This window comes from Eublepharis macularius, chromosome 2 (assembly GCF_028583425.1).
Source record: "Eublepharis macularius isolate TG4126 chromosome 2, MPM_Emac_v1.0, whole genome shotgun sequence".
Taxonomy (NCBI): Eukaryota; Metazoa; Chordata; class Lepidosauria; order Squamata; family Eublepharidae; genus Eublepharis; species Eublepharis macularius.
The window spans coordinates 3,390,306-3,412,767 of record NC_072791.1 but is presented as its reverse complement, the minus strand read 5'-3'; the positions used below and the strand labels follow the sequence as shown (position 1 = coordinate 3,412,767).

The window sequence follows — 22,462 nt, the reverse complement described above, 5'->3', positions numbered from 1 at the left end:
AAATATTTAAAGAGAGCAATCATGTCCCCCCTCAACCTCCTCTTCTCCAAACTAAACATTCCCAAGGCCCTCAGCCTTTTCTCGTAGCGCTCGGTCTCCAGACCCCTGATCATCCTCGTTGCTCTCCTCTGCATCCTCTCGATTTTGTCCACATCCTTTTTGAAGTGAGGCCTCCAGAACTGCACACAATACTCCAGGTGCGGCCTGACCAAGGCAGTATAGAGAGGGGCTATGACCTCCTGCGATTTCGACGCTATGGCCCCTTTGATACAACCCAGGATTGAATTCGCCTTTTTTGCCACTGCATCACACTGACTGCTCATATTCAGTTTATATATATATATTTTAGGTTGTTACTTAACCCCTCTTTTTTGTTCCACTACATAAAAAATGCCGAAGATTAACTGCTGCGAGAAGGGAGCAATTCCTCTTTTGCGCAACTTCCCAATTACAAACTCGGCTCCCCAGGAGGTCGACCAAGGGCTGCTTCCGACAATAAATTCTGTGGGCCATGGAAGCAAGCCCTATCCTCCCTGGAACACTCGCAATGTGTGAGCTGACACATCTGAGATGCCAACAAGGTGAAAACACAAGAGCAAATAAAGAAATACACAATAAAGTCAGGCCAATATATTGGGAGTATAAAACTCTCAACATAATCAAGAATCCAAAAGGGTTAAATAAATAAATAATCATACATAAAGGATCATGCAGTACAAATACAAATATATAAATCACACAATAATCACGGTGCAACACAATACAGAAAGGAAGACATCCAACAGGTGAGCTCCCAACCAACTGATGGAACTGTCCAATATTGCATATTAATAATTATCTCAATTCTTTTCCAGGTGGAGCCGGTGAAGGTCAGGTTCTACCATGATTATTATGTGATTTATATATTTGTATTTAATGATCCTTTATGTATGATTATTTATTTATTTAATCCTTTTGGATTCTCGATTATGTTGAGAGTTTTATACTCCAATACATTGGCTTGACTTTATTGTGTACTTCTTTATTTGCCTTGTGCCCTACTCTTGTGTTAACACCAGAGATGCCGACAGCATCAATTCCCATGAGGGAGCGGTTGGATAAAAAAGACCTGTTCTGTGGCTTGGCCTCTGGACGCAGCGGTTCACCCCTGGATACCATCCAGGGTTGATTTGGAGCCAACTGGCCATCTTCTTGGGTTCCCAGCGGCAGAAACCAGGGCACCCAGTGGGCACTGCATATTCTAGCACTTAGCTCAAAGTCAGCTCGGGATTCTTGGGACTCCGCGGGCCTTTAGGGGTTGTGTTTGAACTATGCACTGCAGAAATCCTTCACCCTTCCAGGCACAGTTGAGAAGCATCATTTTAAAATCCCATCAGTTGGATATTTCTTATGTTAATGATCTCCAATTCCTGATACTTCTCACCCTAACAATGGCTCCCTGGATCTCTGCGGGGCCCTCTCATTTCCTCTTTCTTATTTCAAAGACTGCATTGTGACACCTAGCTTGAAGAAAAATACAGAAAAGCAAATGTCAAGGTCTTTATTAGCAAGGTGCTATTAGACTTCCGTTTGTTCGCCACTTAATATATACATGCACAGTTGAGAAACCTTCATACTGACTTTGGGAAAGGGGTAATTTAAGGTTGGAATCCCCCCCCCATCAAGAAAATAAAATGAGTATGCTAAACAAATATGCTAACAGAGACTATTGTTCAACCTTTCTAGATGCATTTTAAAATGCTTTTAGCTTCCCCAGTCGCCAAAAATACATCACTTCACACAGAGTAGCACTCATTTCCAGAGGAGAAAAGAACAGATCAGAACTATATTGTAACTGAGAAATGTGAGCTGAGGGTGGGGGGAAATCAATGCAATAAAATTTAAAAACAAGAGATGCACCTTTGAAGAGTCACAGATGGCTGCTGATAGCTTTCCCAGCAGACCAGAAACAGGCCTAGAGGGCACACCCAGAAGATAAGCGTCGAGTGCAAGCCCATGTCTTGTGTGCATCTCCCACTCCTTTTTAAAGAACAGACTGCAGGAATGGAGGCTGCTCTTCTACACTTCATAGAATCATAGGGTTGGAAGGTACCTCCAGGGTCATCTAGTCTAACCCCCCTGCACAGTGCAGGAAATTCACAACTACCTCCAGCGCTTATTTTCAGCTGGAACACGGGGGAACGGAGTTCCAGAACCTCTTGAAAATGGTCACATGGCTGGTGGCCCCGCCCCCTGATCTCCAGACAGAGGGGAGTTGAGATTGCCCTCTGCGCCGCATGCGGCGCGGAGGGCAATCTCAACTCCCCTCTGTCTGGAGATCAGGGGGCGGGGCCACCAGCCATGTGACCATTTTCTCCGAGGGCAACCCACTGAGTTCCACCACCTCTGTTCCCAGAAAAAAAGGCCTACCTCCCCCCACTTTTGTGGAAGCCTTGCCAATTCTTCGCCAGCACATTCTTTTCTACTATGTATTTTGCAACTGTACCTTGTTGAAAGAATCCTACCAATATACCTTGAAGAGACTTTGGGCAGAGTGCCCTGCAATCTCTTGTTCCATCTGGATGCCTCTTTACAACTGGTGTAGTGGAGAGAGCCCTCAAGTCAGAGTTGATTTATAGTGACCCCCTGGTGGGGTTTTCATGGCAAGAGACTAACAGAGGTGGTTTGCCATTCCCTGTCTCTGCAAGCCTGGTCTTTGTTGGAGGTCTCCCATCCAATGACTAACCAAGGCCGATGCTGCTTAGCTTCTGAGATATGATGAGATCAGGCTCACCTGGACTATCCAGGTCAGGATGTATGAAATCCTGCCCTTAAGTCATAGTTGACTTATGGCGACCCATGGCGGGGTTTTCATGGCAAGAAACTAACAGAGGTGGTTTGCCATTGCCTGCCTCTGCAACCCTGGTCTTTGTTGGAGGTCTCCCATCCAATGACTAACCAAGGCCGATGCTGCTTACCTTCTGAGATATGATGAGATCAGGCTCACCTGGACTATCCAGGTCAGGATGTATGAAATCCTGCCCTTAAGTCATAGTTGACTTATGGCGACCCATGGCGGGGTTTTCATGGCAAGAAACTAACAGAAGTGGTTTGCCATTGCCTGCATCTGCAACCCTGGTCTTCCTTGGAGGTCTCCCATCCAGTTACTAACCAAAGCCAACCTGGCTTAGCTTCTGAGATCTGATGAGACCTGGGCTGTCCACGTAAGGGCTCACAACCGGTATTTTCCCAACTCAGCCTTTTTAAGGACTCTTGGGCGTATGCCATGGACAGACCTTGTAGCTGTAACTTTAATTTTTTTTCAATCAGTCAACGTTCTTCAGAACGTTCTCTCCTCTATTTGACTTCAGGTGCCCTCTTTGGTAAAATGAAGAAAACATCATTGCAGGGAGGTACCTAAGCTCTCCCAAAGTGAAGGCCAATGAGAAGAATCTGAAGTCAGAAGAGCCCCCACTCTCCCGGCTTTCTGTAAACGATGCAAAACCAAACTATTCAAAAAGGCTTTTGACTCAAACGGGAGGGCTGCATTGTAGGGATGGGGTCTCAGGTGCTTCACTAACAAGTCGGGGATCATAGACTTCATCACCAGTTTTGCCTCATATATTATCTGCTGCTTTAAATATGTACTCCTATGTACAACCATCGCTCCATGCTGTTTAATGTTAGTCCTAGAATTGATTATGTTTTGCTTCAATATTTTCTACTATGTCTTGGATCCTTGCTAATGCTATGTCTTTAAACTTGTATATGTTTACCTTATGGTATTGTATTGAAATGTACTTACTTGATACTGACTGTATAAGTCCATATGCAAGAAATAGTCTCTTGATGTCACAATCTGAAGAAACATGGACCTGCTCCCTGTGAAAGGAGCCAAAAGCGCTCACTATCACAGCATTTTATCTGAGGTCTTTTCCTCCACACCACAAGATCACCCTCAAAATCTGTCAGGGGGGATAACAGTCTTTTCTGGTTACTAGATTACATTTTGCACCTGTTCTTTCACCCACAGCAATTTTGAAGGACCTTATGCTTTTTTTCAAGCTCTCTCGATGAGTTTTTCTAGGTTTGTTTATTCCCATTCAGGAACCCCACTCCTCGTTTCAACACCCCTTGCTCACTCACTCCAGGAGGGTCATTACGGCAGCCACTTTCAGATCACTGGCCGGTCTTGTTCTATGGAAGAGCCTGCCTGAAGCCGTGATTAAGGCTTCCGTATTGCTGAGATCCTACAAGTTGCGCAAAATGGAGTTATTCAGGAGGGTTTCTGATAACTGCCACTTAATTGCTTTCGATGACAGCTAGATCTGGTCATTAGGTTTTATGGATTTTTAATGGTGCATTGTTTGTATAACCGTTGTGTAACCAACCACCCCAAGTTCCGTTCTGGAGAAGTGCAGATGCCCTAAAAAAATCAATACATCCTCCAAATTATTAAGATTAATCTACCCTTCTCCCCAAAGCTGTTTATATTTGATATCCAAATTCCCCAAAAGACAAGAAACCTTATTTCCAAATTACTAGCAGTGGGCCGTTTGACGATTGCTGCTTTCTGGTCAGATCCAACAGGACCTTCCTTGGATAGATGGCATGAGAAACTTTGGGAGATCTGTGTTTTGGAGAAAATTGTTCCCAATCCCTTTTTCTGTAGGTCACATCATAGTGTGCAATGGAGCAGTTATGAAGAAACTTGGAATCCTATCTTCGACTATCTGGAGGTCAGAGATATCCTAGCATGGAGGAATGACTACAGTCTCTGGTTTTCTCTTTGACCGTGCTTCCATCTGAAGCTATTATGTTCAGTTACTCTTTCCGGGGGGTCTCAGGGATTTATATGTGTACCTTGTTTTAGGTGATTTTTACTGTATTTTTTTTAAAAATTAAAAATCGATAAATGATTGGCCTTTGCACCCTCCTTCGACTTCCAATATAACAGCAGTCCCAATATATTCTTCCCCATCCCACCAGTAGAGGTTACCTCTAGGGATAACGGTGTCCTGCCAATCCTCTCTGTGCCACCATGTTTCGGGTGCGCTTACAAGTCCTTGCATCACATCCTGCACAAAGCATTCGAGGTCACCAACCTCCAAGGCTGAGAGTTCCAAAGTCTGCCTGGCACACACATTCCACTGCTCCACTGCCTTGGCCTGGCTGGCTCAGCAATGCCTCACTTATAGCAGGAGTCAGGGGTTTTACCAGACCCTTTCTACAACAGCAGCATCCTCCAGAGACTTCCGCCAAACCTAGAACCCTCTGCTAGACCCTGATTTTATATCAGCAGCCCCTCTGTTTGGCCACTTGCCCATTTGACATACAAAGAGATTCACTGGGTCAGTAGAGCTGAGCCACCACCCGGTGCGCATGTTTTTAAAATTAACTAAGCAGTGGCTGCCGCCACTGGGGAAACTATTTATTGCACTTTTGTAAAAAAACTGGATGATTTTATTATGTTTTTATGAAACCATATTTAATTATGTATTGTGTTTTAAATGGTGTGATCTGCCCTGAGCCCGCTTGCGGTGAGGGTGGAGTAGAAACCGAATAAAATAAATAAACAAACAAATAAAATATGGCTGTTGGGCATTTCCAACACAACTGTGCAGTAGTGGTTATAGTTTCACATTTGGATCTGGAAGAACCAGGTCCGAATCTCCACTCTGCCACTGAACCTCTTTTCAAAAAGAGTCCAGTAGCACCTTTAAGATTCACCAACTTTACTGTAGCATAAGCTTTTGAGAATCACAGTTCTCTTCCTCAGATGCATGGAGGGTAAGAAGAAACGGACCCATGCATCTGAGGAAGAGAGCTGTGATTCTCAAAAGCTTATGCTACAGTAAAGTTGGTTAGTCTTAAAGGTGCTACTGGACTCTTCTCGATTTTGCTACTACAGACTAACACGGCTAATTCCTCTGGATCTTTGAACCTCTTTTGACATTGAGGAATATGAGCCATATGTACACTGCTGTGTTTTTACTAAATTGTATTGCTGCGGATTTTACTGTTATGCTACCCATTTTTATCTTTTTAGATTGTACTTATCGATGTGATCCGCTCTGAGCTTGTTCGCGGGGAAAGCAGATTATAAATATAATAAAATAAATAATAAAATGGAGGAGAGACGGCTGTAAACTGCTGAGTCCCTACTGGGGAGAAAGGCAGGGTAAAACTGAAGTAAATAATATATATATATATATATATATATATATATATATATATATATATATATATATATATATATATATATATATATATATATATATTTAAGAACTCCTTTTCCAAAGGCCGCTTCCTACGTTTCTCTTTTCAGCACCAGAGAATCCCTGTTATCCATAGGAATTAAAGCAGGAACCCAGGGTCAGCTAGTCCAGCCCCTTGCATAATGCAGGAAATTCACAGCTATCCCCCTACTCCCCCAGTGACCCCTTCTCTAAGCCTAGAGGAAGGCAAAAAACCTCCAGGACCTTCAGCTAATCTGGCCTGAAGGAAAATTCCCTCCGGACTCCAAAGTGGCGATTGGCATTACCCTGGGCATATAAGCAAAGGCCACAAGAGCCAAGTACCAGCTCATCCCTTCATGCCCTCCCGCTCCTGATCTGCCTACATTTACATTAAGGCAAAGAATCATCTTAGCTGTCAGATGGCCGTCTAGCCTCTTCTAAAATACTTCCAAGGAAAGAGAGCCCACCACCTCCTGAGGAAGCCTGTTCCACTGAGAAACCGCTCTAATCGTCAAACAGTTCTTCCTAAAGCTTAGCAGAATACCCTTGCTTTAATTTTAACTCACTGGTTCTGGTCCAACCCTCTGGGGCAACAGAAAACACTTCTCTCCATCCTCTATGTGAGAGCCATTCAGATATCTAAAGATGGCTATCCTATCACCTCTCAGTTGTCTCCTCTCCAGGCTAAACATATCCAGATGTTTCAACCTTTTCTCACAGGACTTGGTCTCCAGATGCCACAGCATCTTTGTTGCCCTCCTTTGGACACATTCTGGCTTGTCAACTTCCGTCTTATAGTGTGGTGCCCAAAATGGAACACAGGACTCCAACTGAGGCCTAACCTGAGCAAAGTGATACCACTGCTTCATGTGACTTGGACACAACGGGAATTTTGCTGAGAACATGTTCAACGGTCAAACTTCCTGCATTTGAAGGTGGCCATCAGATGTGAGATCCCTGAAGCACTCCACGTGTCACTCTTCTCCAAGAGGACGAGGAACCATTTACAAGTGCTCTGCAGGGTGGATAAAAATCAATGATTTTTTTAAAAAAAAATCAAAAAAATCGGATTTTTTTTATTTAAATCGGATTTTTTGATTTTTTTTATTTAAATTGAATTTTTTTAAATAAAATGCTTTTTGAGGAAAATATATTACCATCCAAAGGTTATTCCATCATGAAATAAAGATTCGTTTTTAATTATGTAGAATAAGGCTGTATATCTTTAATTTTTTTGGTAAATAAATTCCATTAATCCATTCACAATGTCATGCTCTTCCAGAGGTTTTTGTAAGATTATTGGGCAGTTTCTCTGCCTACGAGATATTATCACAGATGCTTGGTTTTGCAGTTCTCAAAACTGAATTTGTGTCAGCTCAGCAGAGATCACATGCCTCTTCTTCACAGCAAAAATGTTATAACATGAACAGAGTTGAGAAAAAGACCTTAATCCTATTGTTCTACAAACCTACGAAGACAGAATCAACCCCTCCAGTGCTAAGTTTCAAGAAGTTCAGTGAATAGAAACAATATTTTTCTGATTGTTTGGAGTGGAATAGATCTGCACAAGAAGAAACTAAGTGTGAGGAGGGAGGGGCAAGCAGTACAAAATGAAAGTGAAACTTTTTGAGCACAATACTGCACAAGTCTTTTGTGTGTATGACCTGAGGTTTATCACATTCTTTCCTTGGAGGAAAAAACCTATAATGGCAGCAGGCCGTAAAAGAGACCCAGTTTGGGAATACTTTAATGAAGTTCCTTTACCTATCGGTAAGGCAGGCATCTACTTGCATATTAAAGTTATACCAGCAAGAATTAGTCTTTATGTAGAAAACTATGATTTAAATCAAGCCTTAATGACTCGTGATTTAAATCGTGATTTAAATCAGTTTGATTTAAATCAAATCCACCCTGGCTCTTTGGGTACGATCTGTCAACCAATTTCAAATCCACCTAACAGCAGCAGCATTCAAGCCACATTTTATCAACTTGTCATCAAGAATATCTTGCGGAACCTTATCAAAAGCCTTACTGAAATCAAGATAAACTATGTCCTTAGCATTCCCCTGATCCACCAAAGTAACACTTTCAAAAAAAGGAGATAAGGTTAGTCTGACATGACTGTTCTTGAGGAACCCATGCTAGCTCTTAGTAAGCCCAGCTGTCTTTTATAAGTGTTCAAGCACTAATTGTTTGATAGACTAACACAGCTGCCCATCTTGATCTACCTTTAGCAGTATAAAAGAGCAACAGTTCAGTAGCACCCACAAGACCGTCATGTCTGTGTACAGCCATGCCATGATTGTTTGGTTGATATTTATTTTATTTATTTATTACATTTCTAGACTGCCCTCCCCATTGGATGGGGTGAGGGTGGTGTAACAACATACAATTTATAACATACAGTTTAAAACAATAAAAATATTATGTCATTGATGCCACAGTATACTGAAGTTACAATGCTTTAATGCTAACCTGCTGCATTCTCTCCTCAGCCATGTTCTTTCCATATTATAATTGTTACTTTTCCAGACCCAGGATGGGCCTCTCATGTTATCTCACAGAACTAGGCATCTCCTAGCTAGAAACAACCTTGGAGTCTCCACATGCCAGCTCTTGCTACTTTGCCCAGACGCTGGGAACCTATTATTGTGTACTCACTATTTAGCCATAACTATAAAGGGTTCTCACAGGATCCGTGTAAACGTGCGCATCAAAACCTTAACAGTTGCAGGAGCACAGGAAAATCAGGTATAACATAGACTTTTTGTTTTGCCTTGTCCCTTCTACCAAGCTCCGTGATGGAGTTCGGACCTGAACGGTAAAGATCTTAATAAAAGCCTCTCTACTGGAATCAATGTGTGTTCACTGGAGAGGGGCTGAGGGATCTACCTGCCAGGAACTGACACTGACCAACAAAATTTGTAGTAGAGTATTTTGTTAGACTTAACTTTTTGATGATTTGCTCCAAAACCTTTCCAGATACGGACGTCAAGCTGACAGGTCACCTGGATCCTCCTTTCCCCCCTTCTTGAAGACAGGGACAACATTTGTCCACCTCCAATCTTCTAGCACCTCACTTGTTCTCCATGACTTCTCTAAGATTATAGACGGAGCCTCTAAAATCACATCAGCAAGTTCCTTCAGTGCATTGTCGAAGGCTTTCACGGCCGGAGAACGATGGTTGTTGTGGGTTTTCCAGGCTGTATTGCCGTGGTCTTGGCATTGTAGTTCCTGACGTTTCGCCAGCAGCTGTGGCTGGCATCTTCAGAGGTGTAGCACCAAAAGACAGAGATCTCTCAGTGTCACAGTGTGGAAAAGATGTTGGCAGGCCATTTGTATCTACTCAGGAGGGGTGGGGTTGAGCTGAGTCATCCTGTAAGAGTTTCCCAGGGTGTGGAATGCTAATGGCGGGAGGCTTCACTGTATCCTGAGGAGGTTAAGAATGAACAGAGCATGGTTTCCAGTTCTGAAAAACACAAGGCTAACAAAACACTCTATACCCGACAATAGCCCTGCAGAGAAGATTAGCACATCAAGCACCAATCCATATGCAAAAGAACCTCCTCAGGATACAGTGAAGCCTCCCGCCATGAGCATTCCACACCCTGGGAAACTCTTACAGGATGACTCAGCTCAACCCCACCCCTCCTGAGTAGATAAAAATGACCTGCCAACATCTTTTCCACACTGTGACACTGAGAGATCTCTGTCTTTTGGTGCTACACCTCTGAGGATACCAGCCACAGCTGCTGGCGAAACGTCAGGAACCACAATGCCAAGACCACGGCAATACAGCCCAGAAAACCCACAACAACCTTCCTTCAGTGCCCTCGGATGCAATTCGCCTGGATTTGATTTCATTTAAAGAAACACCTATTAAAATACCACTTTCCTCTCCCTGCAATGGGCCTCCCGCCTCCTTGTTCTTTTTCTTGCTCCAAAGAGCCCTTTTCATTGTGTTCAGCATCACCTGCTAGCCTAAGTTCATACTGAGCTTTAGCCTTTCTCCCTACAATTGCTAGCTATATATCCATTCTTGGTCCTATCCCCCTCCTTCTGTTTCCTACACATGTCCTTTTAAATTCTCAGCTCATTAGAAAGCTGGAGGCACCTTGGTTAAGTGGTTGGATTGCGAATCAGTTGGTTTGACTCCCACTCCTGCCGTGAGCTCAGCAGGAGGCCCTGAGTAAGCCACGCCTCTCAGCCCCAGCTATATTATGGGGATAATAATAACACTGAATTTGTTCATCATTCCGAGTAGGGCAGTAATTTGTCTAAAAGAGTGATATAGCCAAGCACAGTTATTATTATTAATTATTATTATTATTACATGCCTCCCATTTTTCCTTCTCATTGGAATAGTTTGTGATTGGGCCTTCGGTATCTTATTTTTACGATACTCCCACCCTTGAGTATTTCTAACCGTGGGATTCTACCCAGCATTTCTCCGAGCTTGTTGAAATGAGCTTTTCTGAAGTCCGACCTATATGTCTGTCAACGTCCAGCTTTCCTTTCCCAAAGATCTTAAATTCCAAAATGACACACTCACTATTGCCCAGGACTCCAATTACCTTCACTTTATCAACCAGTTCTTCCCCATTGGTGAGAATCAGATCCCAGATAGCATACCCCGTCCCCCGTGTTTCCTCCTCCACCTTCTGGAAGATGAAACTGTCAGCAAGACAAGTGAGGGATTTATTAGACTGTAAACTTTTAGCAGAGTTTGACTTCCAAGAGATATTAGAGTAATTAAAATCCCCCATGGCCACTACGTCCCATCACTTTGAAAGTTTTGTATTCTAGTCTTTTGCCTAGCTGTTGCAGACCCCTACAATAATATCACTATTATTTCTTTCTTCTTTTATTTTTACCCATAGGCAGTCAACTGGCCTTCCATACTCAAATCCATGTATTTCCTCATAAGTCATTGTGTGTGTGTTATGTGCCGTCAAGTCGCCTCCGACCTATGGTGACCCCATGAAGGAAAAACCTCCAAAATGTCCTATCACTAACAGACATGCTCAGATCCTGCAAACGGGAGGACGTGGCTTCTTTTATTGAGTCAGGCCATCTCGTTTTAGGTCTTCCTCTTTTCCTACTACCTTCCACTTTTCCTAGCATTATTGACTTTTCCAGAGAGTCTCGTCTTCTCGTGATGTGACCAAAGAACGATAGCCTCAGTTTTGTCATTTAGCTTCTAGGGAAGATTCAGGCTTGATTTGATCTAGAACCCATTATTTGTCTTTCTGGTGGTCCATGGTATCTGCAAAACTCTCCTCCAGCACCACATTTCAAATACGTCCCTGTCATATAATGCTATTCCTCTGCATTTCCTTTTTGGTCTATTCCTTTTAAACGAGTTAAACCCTTCAACCCCAATATTCCAATTGTGAATCTCATGCCACCACATTTCAATGCTTGTTCGGTCACAGTCCCCTTTCTGTATTAAGTCTTCACATTCCTCCTATTGGTTTACCCTACCCTGCACATTAAATGTAGAGACATTCGAATCTATGATTTATGCCCCCAATTGTTTTGTTTTTGTCCTTGCTTGAAAATTAATGAATCCTTGCCCATCGTCCCCTCCCCACTCATCATTAGTGCTCTTATCACCACTAATTGGTATCATACTTGCTTTTGGGGTTTTGTCTTCCTTCCACAAAGGATCTAAGTTTAAAGCCCTCCTTATCTGGTTTGTGAGGCTCTTGCCTTGCCACAAGCTACACATCTTATTCTGTGGAATCTACACAGCTACCAAGACTTTGATCCACTACAGAAAATTTCAAAACAGTCATCTCTTCCAAGAAATGACGTTCTACAAGAAACAGGGGAAGAAGATCAACTATCTGTTGCCACGGCCATCCTTAACTAAGAGAGAGGACTCTCAACAGACAGCCCTCTAGCCATTAGGTGACACAACCCAGCAGCCAAGATGCCATCAAGTTTGCCCCTCATGTGCTTTCACAACAGACCTCCAGCTTTGCTACATCTGAAAGCCTCTGAAGAGCGAACTCCTCCAAGGAACTCAAGGTGATGGAAAGGGTCTCGTTTTGACCAACCAAGCTTGGCCGCTATTGGCGTTTGTCTTCCCTTGACATCTCAAGAGGGCCGTTTGACTGCCAAACTGGCACCTGGAGATGATCCAAGGCCAAGTCCCACAATCCACAACACTCTCTGTCCTCGAAACATTCCACACAGTATAATTGTATCCCATTTCTCTTTCTTTAATCTCGGTCTTCTTTCCAACAACCATATTGCAGGAAAAGCCACAAGTTGATAGATGTACTTGGGTGGGAATCTCTGCCTACCACCCCCCCCCCCCGCCCAAGACTGTTTTATTTTACCAGTGTGGGGGGGGGAATTAACATTTACGAGAACATGGAACTAAACTCCTATGTAATATTTTCTCTTTTGAAATGAGTGAAATGTTACTCAAAATTTGCATGAAATATGAAGATTCTTACGTCAGACAATCTACGTCACTTCTGTGCATGCTATAGTCATACACGGTATTTTCAAATATACATTTACGGTTTAAATGTGGCTAATTTTGTCCGTGATTGGTCTACCATAATGCATTTGATGATAATACACTGCTGAAGCGTTCATTGCCTTCAATGTTATAAAGTTCCACAAGCTATCCAAATATGCTGCTAACTCTACTGTGACTGTCGGTCATGTTTCTTACCCAAATAACACACCTTTTTGCCACAAGAGGTTTCCTGTTTTCAATTTTTTTTATAAACTTTATTTAACTGCAGTTGCAATGTAAAGATAACAAATTTTGACATGCACAGTAGTCTAGCAGCAACGAACAAGAAGTAAACAAGTAAAGGTAATGACATGAAAACGGTAGCAGTCAAAAGCCCAATAGGCAAAGGTATAAATTGTACATAGCTAAGTTGGTAGATAGCATAAGAAATTTTTTATAAGTAAAACAAGCGTGTCTCATCTCAGGAATACTACTTTCAATTTTTAATCCCCTACCTCACTTTCTCAGGTAGCAAACTACAGAACATTTGCTCAGGTAGCAGAGAAAGCAGCAGCTACCCGCTCTTGCTGTCTAATTTTGATGTCCCCATTTCCGATGGGGTGTGCATGACGGAACTCGAGTTAGCCTCAGGCTCCGGCATACCTGAATCCTGTCACTTTGTTCCAGGCGGCAGGTCTGCTCTTCAGAGGCGCTTTCCTTCTCTTATTTCCTTTCAGGTTTACAAGTGGGATGAGCTGCCATGATACTTCTCAGCAGGCTCAAGCACCGAGATAACTTGGGCACCCCTAGGACTGAGGAGCAGCCCAGAGAAGGGTAAACCTCTTCCTAGAGGCACGGGCTCCCAAGCAGCTGGGCCCGTCCTCTTGTTCTATTCCGCCCCCCACCAAGCTCTGCCACCACCCTTATGCCCTGGCAGTATCCCGTCCTGTCAATGCCACTCCCAGACCTGCCAAATCTATTTCCGATCAGGCTGGGAGAAGCGAGCCGCTATCAACCCATAAGTGGAAATATTCATCCCTTCACTTCTTAAAAAAATTAAGCATTTATAGAATTCATAATAGTGCAATTATATATCTTACGTTATTAACAATGCATTTTAGAGTTGAAAATATTTCATATATTTTATTTCCCCACAATATTTCAAGGTTTTCCCCCCAGGAAAAAACAAACTGTCCAGGATTACACAATTTCCAGGGATTTCACATCTCTACAGATAGGCGCTATTTTATTTATAACATAGATGTGATTGATTGATTGGTCGATTGATCGATCGATCATTATATCCTGATCCAGGGCCCAGAGTGCGCATCTTAAAAATCCACACAATGCGAATTTTGTTGCAAAAATGTTCAATGGTCAAACTTATTGTAGAATCACAGACACAGAAACAGACGTCCACTGACATTACACAACAGCGGTTCCGAACTCCCAAACTCAAGCGATCTGCTGGCCTCAGCCTCCCGTGTTCAGGCTGGGATTACAGGCACGCGCCACCACGCCCAGCTACTGTAGAATCATAGAGCTGGAAGGGACCTCCAGGGTCATCTAGTCCAACCCCCTGCACAATGCAGGAAATTCACAACTACCTCCCCCCCACACACACACACACATCCTGTGCCCCCTGCTCCGTGCCCAGAAGATGGCACTTTGTGAGAAGTCAGATATCTGGCAATCAGATATGAACAGATTGCTTGGTCTGTTTGGTCTGTGCCAACCAGTCACGAATGTCTGCCAAACAGGTTTGCGCATTGCATTTTCTCCAAAGTGTGCATGCGCAAGAATGCTGCTGATTGGCAGCCGTTACTGAGCATTACTTAGACAAACACCAAACGGTAAGATTTTATTGAAACGCAGCATTTATTGATGACTGATTCATATAATTTGTGAGTGGTCTAATTGTCTGTCTAAACAATTGCCCGCTGAGCATGACAGGTAGTAGCGCTCCATCTAGCTGTGGGAAAACCTGCATGCACAAAAAGCTGATTGTGCTGTACTGAGTGGTTAGTGAAGCATACAGGGGAACAACCTGTCAAATGCCCACAAACAGGTTGACCTGATCATCAAAAAATCATGTCTGTGTTCACAACTGCAGAATAGGAGGTCAGCCAAACTGGTTGGTGTTCATGCATCTCTAACAGTGGGGCCAAGGACAGATGGAGGGGGCTTTTCTACAGACACAAGGGACGTTCCAGGGTTACAGAAAAACCTAAAATCTAAAAAAAAAAAAATACACTGGAGGAGCTGAAAACCTCCAAAATAATAGAAGCGCCATCTTAGCTTCAAGAGAGGAGTGCCCTCCGAGATCCTGCGAAACGACCTTCTGAGATCTCACTGGCCATTTGGGTGGTTGTTCGGTAACCACAACAATACTGCCAAGTCTTCCAAGCCATGGCTTCTGTCAGTCCATGGCAGGAGGGGGGCTGAAAAGGGGAGTTCAGGGGGTGGGAGAGAAGAAAAGGGGACAGGCTGCCAGGGGGAGGGAAGACCAAAACTCGAAAAGTGGGTGAGGCAATAAAGGGAGATGAGCGAATGGGTGGGAGGGAGAAAAGGAAACAAGGAAAGAAGTGAGGCAATGAGACCTGCCAGAAGGAGAGAAAGAGGAAATAGTGTAGGAAGGTAGGGGGAACTAAGAGCCAAGCTGCAAGAGACGAATTACACAAGGACACGCACGTGAAGGGAGTCGCAATGTTAGCCGGGAAGCTGAGTTTTAAAAGAGATCGGACGGCTTTGTCAATTCCCCCTCTCTCCAGAGCCAGGGAGATCCCAGCTCAGAGGGTTTGTTCATTTCCTCTTTGCCTCCTAGAAGGGGGGGGGTGAAACTGACAGAGCCTGGAAATTAACAAACCCTCTGAGGAGCCATCTTTGCTGGCTCTGCAGAGAGGGAAATTGACAAAGCCTTCCGGCCTCTTTTAAAACTCAGCTTCCCGGCTAACATTGCGACTCCCTCCGCGTGCGTGTCCTCGTGTAATTCGTCTCTTGTAGTTTGGCTCTAAGAAATCCCTATGAGTCCTCATAGGTCCCCCATGTTTTTTTAAAGCAACTTAAGCTAAGACCCTTTGAATGTAATGGGTGGATTTTCCAAGTTCCCTGTAACAGGTGGATCTTCCAAGTTCCCAAGTTCAAGAGGTTTGGGTTTAAAATCCCTGCTCAGCTGTAGTCTTCTTACAAGGTTCCCTGGGTAAATCGGTAACACTCGGCCTCACTTTGCCGCATTCATAGGTATGGGCCATCCCATTGCAACCGCTTTATGGCCACCCCAGCAAGCAGCTTTCAAGGCAAGAGAGAAGCAGAGGTGGTTTGCCATTGCCTTCCTCTGCACTGTCTTCCTTGGTGCCCCCCCTTCCATGTACCAGTAGCTCCTGAGATGTGACAAGATTGGGCTGTACCATGCCACCATCCGACCCAATGTGGGAACCTGTGAACTAAAACTCACCCTGAGCCACGTGCAAAGGGTGGGATGTACAAATCTGAACGAATATGTATAAGATGGGGCCTTTGCACGTGTGACTTCATCGCTCCTTAACAACTTGCCGAGGATGGGGTGTAGAACTGATTATACATACAAGATTTGCCATCAACTCCTGGACTTGCTGAACTGTAGCGTCTCCAAGTCAGAAATTAATTACCTTCTCTCTACCTATTTGCAGAGCAAAATCCCAGTTTGAGCCTCTGTAGCCTTGGCAAAATATTAATCATAAAATTCATACTTGTCTCAAGATTTCAGATTACCAGTAAATGTTATTTTTAACTTTAAAAAAAAAACCCATCCGCCTGCCTTTTACTGAGATTAAAGGCTATCTGCGACACAGAGACGCGATACAAACTTTTAAAACAAGGTTTGGAAGGCGATGTGGAAGAATTAAAGCTGATGAACCACCTCAGTCTTCAAGCTGCCTCTTGTTCATGATGACCAGAGAAGTGTTCCTAGCCTTATCAAAATTCTGGAGATGTCACTCCTCATGAGCAAGAACCATCAGGCCTCGGTCACCATTGCACTCTAGGTAAGTTTAGTCCCAAATCTCATCTGCTCTGTGGTCGACACAGGATCTTCCTGTACAGTGAGCACATTCCCAGTCGGATATCCAGGAGCGGTAAGGGACAAATCACTACTCTAGTCCTCATTGAGACGATCAGGCTGGGTCTGAGCTCTACCGCCAGAGACTGTTTCTCTGTCTAGGGATTACAAGGCTGGGTCATAAGAAACAGCTCAAAGAGGTACCTTGGTACAGGATGGGGACTGCAGACTAGGCTACTGGGTACTGTCTGCTGATGTAGATGCTCTCCCACTGGGTAGTTCGATGTTGTTAAAGATGCCATGTTAATTACGCTTTCATTCAGAAAACTTTCATCTATGTGTTCGGCTTTATACTACTTTTCAAATTTGAAACGATCATACTCTATTGCGGGACTGTCTCTCACCCTATTTTCCCCCGGAGAATGCTCCGGACAGCAGAAAAACAGCTACTGGTGATCCCTGGCCCCAAGGAGATTCGCCTTACCTCAGCCAGGGCCAAACTCAGTGGGCCCGAATGTCATTCCGCCAGGCTCGTAAGATGGAGATGTTCCACCAGGCTTATGGGGGGTGAGGCGGGCAGTTTCTCCAACCGGCCTCCTGCCAGTGAGGAGGGAGGGAAATGCTGCAATTCCGATTTTAGGTTGTCATCAGGTGGACGGCCCCCCTGCCCCCCGGGCCCTGACACTTAGAAAAATGGAGATGCACACAGATCACTGTTTTTATCTTTATGTTTACTGTCATGTTGTGCTCTGCTCTGAGCCCGCTTGTAGAGAGGGCTGGTAAAAAGTCTAATAAATAATTAAATAAACAAACAAACAGATAAATAAATAAAAATTGTATCCGTTTTTATTGAATGCACTAAACTGTTGATCATATCACGTTTTTGCTCTGTGAATGTCCTAGCTTTTGATTATATTGTGTTCACTTGCAGTATGTAATCCACCTCGGATCTCCGAGAAAGGCGGACTATAAATAAACAACATCTATAATAATAACATCACATCATCGCTAAGTGCAATTCAAAAAGGACTAACTAAACACCCAGGTGATGCTGGCATAGACAGGATAACCCGTTGCAAACAGCCACACTACTCAGCATATGCCACATACTAAGGTGATTCCTACATTCTTGGATAAAATCCGAGTCAGTGAAGGACCAAAAACTTCCAGCCCAAACATCTGGTGAACTGCAGAAAATAGAGATGATGATGATGACGACAAAAAGGTTCCCTGTACATAGAAAATGTGTATGTCATGGAAAAGAGTAAAAGAGAGCCCTTTCCCCTGATCATAGATCCAGAGGAGTTAGCCGTGTTAGTTTGTAGTTGCAAAATACTAAAGGCTGCAGTAGCACTTTTTAGACTAACTATTGTAGCATAAGCTTTCAAGAACCACAACTCTCTTCGTCAGATCTGACGAAGAGACCTGAGGTTCTTGAAAGCTTATGCTACAATAAAGTTAGTTAGTCTTGAAGGTGCTACTGGACTCCTCTCCCTGACTCACTGCTTTTCTACATGCAAAGATTTTGGTTTTCTAAACAGGCGCACCGAGTTATATAAACCTTTGAACCTCGTTTGGGTCGATTACCTAAGCGAGAAGCAGTCCACAAGCGGGACATTCTGCATTCATGTTTTCTCTGGGTGCCAGGATATGTGTCCTGAGAGCCCCCCACCCCCGGCCAAGCTAGCCCACTATTATCATACCCTCAGAACAGTTTCAGGCACAGCGCATGAGCCCGCGAAGGAAACTGTGGACAGCATGGAGCAAGTCTGTGGGCGGGACTGTTTTGTGTGAGTGCAGAAGGGCACGCAGCTGTCTTAAAATGTACAGTTATGGCCCTTGAGTGAGGAGGCGGCCATCGAGAAAAAGGGCTGAGAAGAAGAGCAGCGTTTGTGTTTTGATGGCTGGTGCCAACCAGCTGCCAAACCCATGGCATGGGCTGGGGAAAGACAGTCGGGCAGGTGGGGAAATGGCATGCCCTCCGCCCAAAAAAGGAGTCACAATGGGGGCTCCGTGTGGGTGCTGCTTTCTTCACACCTGTGTGCTTGGTCTGCTCAGTCCCTTCCCTTGGAAACGTAATAGAAAATTCAAAGTCTTCAGCAATCTCCCTTTCAAGGAAAGGAACCCTTTCCGGAGACGAGCACTAAAAATTTACAATATTCAAATAACCTTCCTTTTGATACAGCGGGAATTAACGAATTGATGCATTTGCAATATATTTTTATTTATTATTTAAAATATTCCAAGCCACAATAAACACATTAAACCAGGCTCCAAAATGCATCGAATCACTCATACTTTGCAATTCGTACTTTGCAATCCAAACAAGCTAGAGACCCGAACGTCCCTTGGGGAAGGATCGCAACCACCATTTTGCACCCACTGTTGGGGCCAAATTGCCAGACAGCAAACAAAACATGTGCTGGAATCCAAGTGCCAGACACAGCCAGCATAACCGGCATGACCGTCACGGGCATCAAAGCAATAATCGACCCGCTCAGAAAAAAAATCTGTATGACAGAAAACCGGGGGGGGGGGGGGGGATGACGGTTTACAGGAAAGCCATAAAGGAAGCATGAATGGCACAGCAGATAAACATGATTTGTCGTGCGTGTGTCCAAAGTACCTCCAAGGAAGACCAGCGGTCAATGCTGGAACATTTCCCGATGAGGCGACCATTGAGAATCACTCTCACCACACGCCCACAGCAAAACGGGCAGGTGAATTTCCTCAACACACACCAAGGAGAGAGTCCCTCACTCTCAAAAGCACATGCATGCACCAGAGGGCAGTTGCGTGGTCTCCCACATCTGCCCCCCCCCCCCTTGTAACGGCTTTGCTCTGGCTCCCGCAGCTCTGCCACGGAACAGCCAAGCGTGTTCCACGGGGCTGGAAGGAGCCCAGCCCCAAACCTTCGAGCAACTGAAATGGGTTGTTCCCGCCTGCCCACACATAACATGCTGTCTTTGTGCAAAACTGTTGGCTCGAGCGAACATCCTGTGCTCCAAAGAGAACCTTTTGTAACGCACGCCTGACGAGCATCAGACAAATATTTTACATATATTAAGCCAGCCGTGGTAATAAAAAAGAAAAAAAACCCACAGTGCCTGCTACCAGAGAAGGGGGGGCTGCAAAATCAGGCAGGGATGTCAACAGATGGTTGGATGGTTCGAAATGCAATAGAGGGGCCAGCGGACCCCCGACCCATTTCTCTGTCCGGGGCTGAAACGCAAAAAGCCGGGGGCGCCGGACCGGTTTCCCAAAGGCTGGTGAAAACAGCGCGCCCCGTCGCATGCAGCAGGAGCGTTTCCCCGCACTCCCGTGACACAGAGAGGGGTCGGGCCCCTGCGCCCCTCTGCGGGGCTGCTGCCGCTCAGCGAAACCGGGGGGGGAAAACCGCAAGCGGCCGGTTTTCTGCAGAGGACCGAAGCCCGGTTTGGCCGCCCGGGAGGCCGAAAGCGAAGCGCGCCCTCCGCGCCTCCGGCCCGGGCACCCCAGCGGCCGCCCCGGCCCCGGCCCCGGCCCCGGCTGCGGGGCGCTTCCGACGTGCCCGAGCGCCGCTCCTCTCCCGCGCGTGTCGCGCCCTCCGCCGGCCGAGGGAAGGCAGCAGCGGCAGGACCGCCAGGCGGCGGCCGGGAGCCGGGAGGGCGCCGGGGCCGGGGCTGCGGCACGGGCGGCCCGGGGGCTACTCTGCCTGCCGCAGCGCCGGCCCCGGAGCCCCGCGCGGCCCCCTCCCGAGCGGCCCCGCCGCGGCCCCGCCGGGCTCCGGAACGCTTCGTCGCCGCCTCCCGCCCGCCCGCCCGCCCGCGCCCAAACTTTGCCCGCCCGCCGGTTCCGCAGCGGCGAAGGGGCAGGGGGCCGCGGCCGGGAGCGCCTTCCCTGCCCCCCGCTGGGCGCCCGCCCGCCCGCCCGCCCCGGCCTCCCTCCCTGTCCTCCCGGCCGGCCGGCGGGTGCGGGCCGGGGGGCCCCTCGCTCGCTCCCTCCCTCGCCCGCTCGCTCACTCACCGTAGACGCCCTGGGCGGCGATGCCCTCCAGCAGCAGGCTGAGCAGCCACAGCGCGGCCGGGGCGAGCTCCATCTTCGCCGCGCGGCCATCCACACGGGCAGGAGGCGGCGCGCCCGCTCCGCTCCGCTCCGCTCGGCCGGCTCCGGGCTCCGGGCGAGGCGAGGCGCGGAGCGGCGGCGGCAGCGGCGGGGCCGAGCGCGGCTAGATGGCGGCGGCGGGGGGGCGGCCAGCCATGGCCGGCGCGGCCCCTCCCGGGCGGGCGGCCGGCCTCGCTCGCTGGCTGGCTGGCGGGCTCCCTGGCTGGCCGGGCGGGCGGGCGGGCGGCCTGGCTGGCTCGCTCCCTGCCGGCCTCGCTCCCTGCCTGCCCGCGGCGGGGCTGCGGCGGCGGCGGCGGCGGCGGGTCACGTTGCGCTCTGCGTGCGCCGAGGCGGCCCTGCGCGGCGGAGAGGAGAGGAGAGGAGAGGAGGCAGCGGCGGCAGCGGCAGCGGCAGCCCGGCCGGCCGGCGACGTCAACGGCGAAGCCCGCCCGCCTGCCCTGCGCGCCGCCGCCGCCGCCGCTGCCTCCGCCTCTCGCCCGCCGGAGGGAGAAGGGAGCGAGCCAGGCGGCCCCGCGCTCCGGAGGGGCTGCGCCCGCCCGGGCAGCCGCCGGTTCCTTCCCGGGAAGCCGCGCGCAGCTCCTCCGGCCGCAGAGCCGACCCGGCTGCCTAGGACCGCGCCGTTTCGCCCGCAGGATGAAGTCTCGCCTGCCTCACAGGACTCCTCGGCTGCCCCTCCGCTCGCGTCAGAAGTCGGGCCGAGGGGCCGCTGCAGTGGGAAGTCCTCCAGGCGGCGCCTTCCCCTTGCAGACCCCCCCCCCGCCCCCGGTTGCGGGCTCCCCTTCCTCGGCTGCCGAGCGGCCGGCGGTTTACGGCGACCCCGTAGGGCCTTCGAGGCAAGAGACGTTCCGAGAGGCTTCGCTATTGCCTGGACTTCCTTGGCGGTTGGTCTCCTATCCAAGCGCTAACCCGGGCGGACCCTGCTTAGCTTCCCAGACCTGACGAGATCCGGCTAGCCCGGGCCACGTAGGTGCTTGTTCACCTAACCTCAGCGAGTTAACTGATGGATGCCAACTTCTCAGCTGCACAGGATTCTTGAGCTGCTGTAAGTGGTTAAGTGACTGGGCTGCCAATCAGCCCTCTGCTGGTTCGACTCCCACTCCTGCCATGAGCTCAATAGGTGGCCTTGAAACAGCCTCTCCTCTCAGGCTCGGCTCTCCAGGTGTATTGTGGGGATAATCATACCACTGACTTTGTTCATGAGTGGGGCACTCATCTGTCCAGAAGAGCAGTATAGAAGTGCAGTTATTATTATAGAGAGCAATATTAGCCTAGTGGTTAAGTGGGTGGGTTGTGAATCAGCACTCTGGTGGTTCGACTCCCACTCCTGCCATGAGCTCAGCAGGGGGCCTTGGGGAAGCCCCTCCTCTCAGCCCCAGCTCTTTCCTCTGGCATGCCCAGAGTGCAACCCCAGAAGCGTACACTTCACTAAAAAAATCCCCATGCTTGATATAATAATAGTAATATAATAACAGTGCATTCTTCTAGACAGATTAGTGGCCCACTCAGAGCAGTGAACAAGTTAGTGTTATTGTTACCCCCACAATGCAACTGGGGAGCTGGGCTGAGAGGAGTGGCTGACCCAAGGCCCCCTGCTGAGCTCATGGCAGTCTTGGGAGTCAAACCAGCAGA

The 22,462-nt window shown here is 47.3% G+C and overlaps 1 protein-coding gene across 1 annotated transcript in view; it reads right to left on the bottom strand.

Moving 5' to 3' along the window:
* Positions 1–20,807, bottom strand: part of MDGA2 (MAM domain containing glycosylphosphatidylinositol anchor 2) — a 680,911-nt gene extending 660,104 nt beyond the window's left edge. The window contains exon 1 of the mRNA XM_054971659.1: positions 20,735–20,807. Within this exon, the coding sequence (XP_054827634.1) occupies positions 20,735–20,807 (73 nt within the window). The remainder of the gene's footprint in view (positions 1–20,734) is intronic.
* Positions 20,808–22,462: the final 1,655 nt, after the last annotated feature.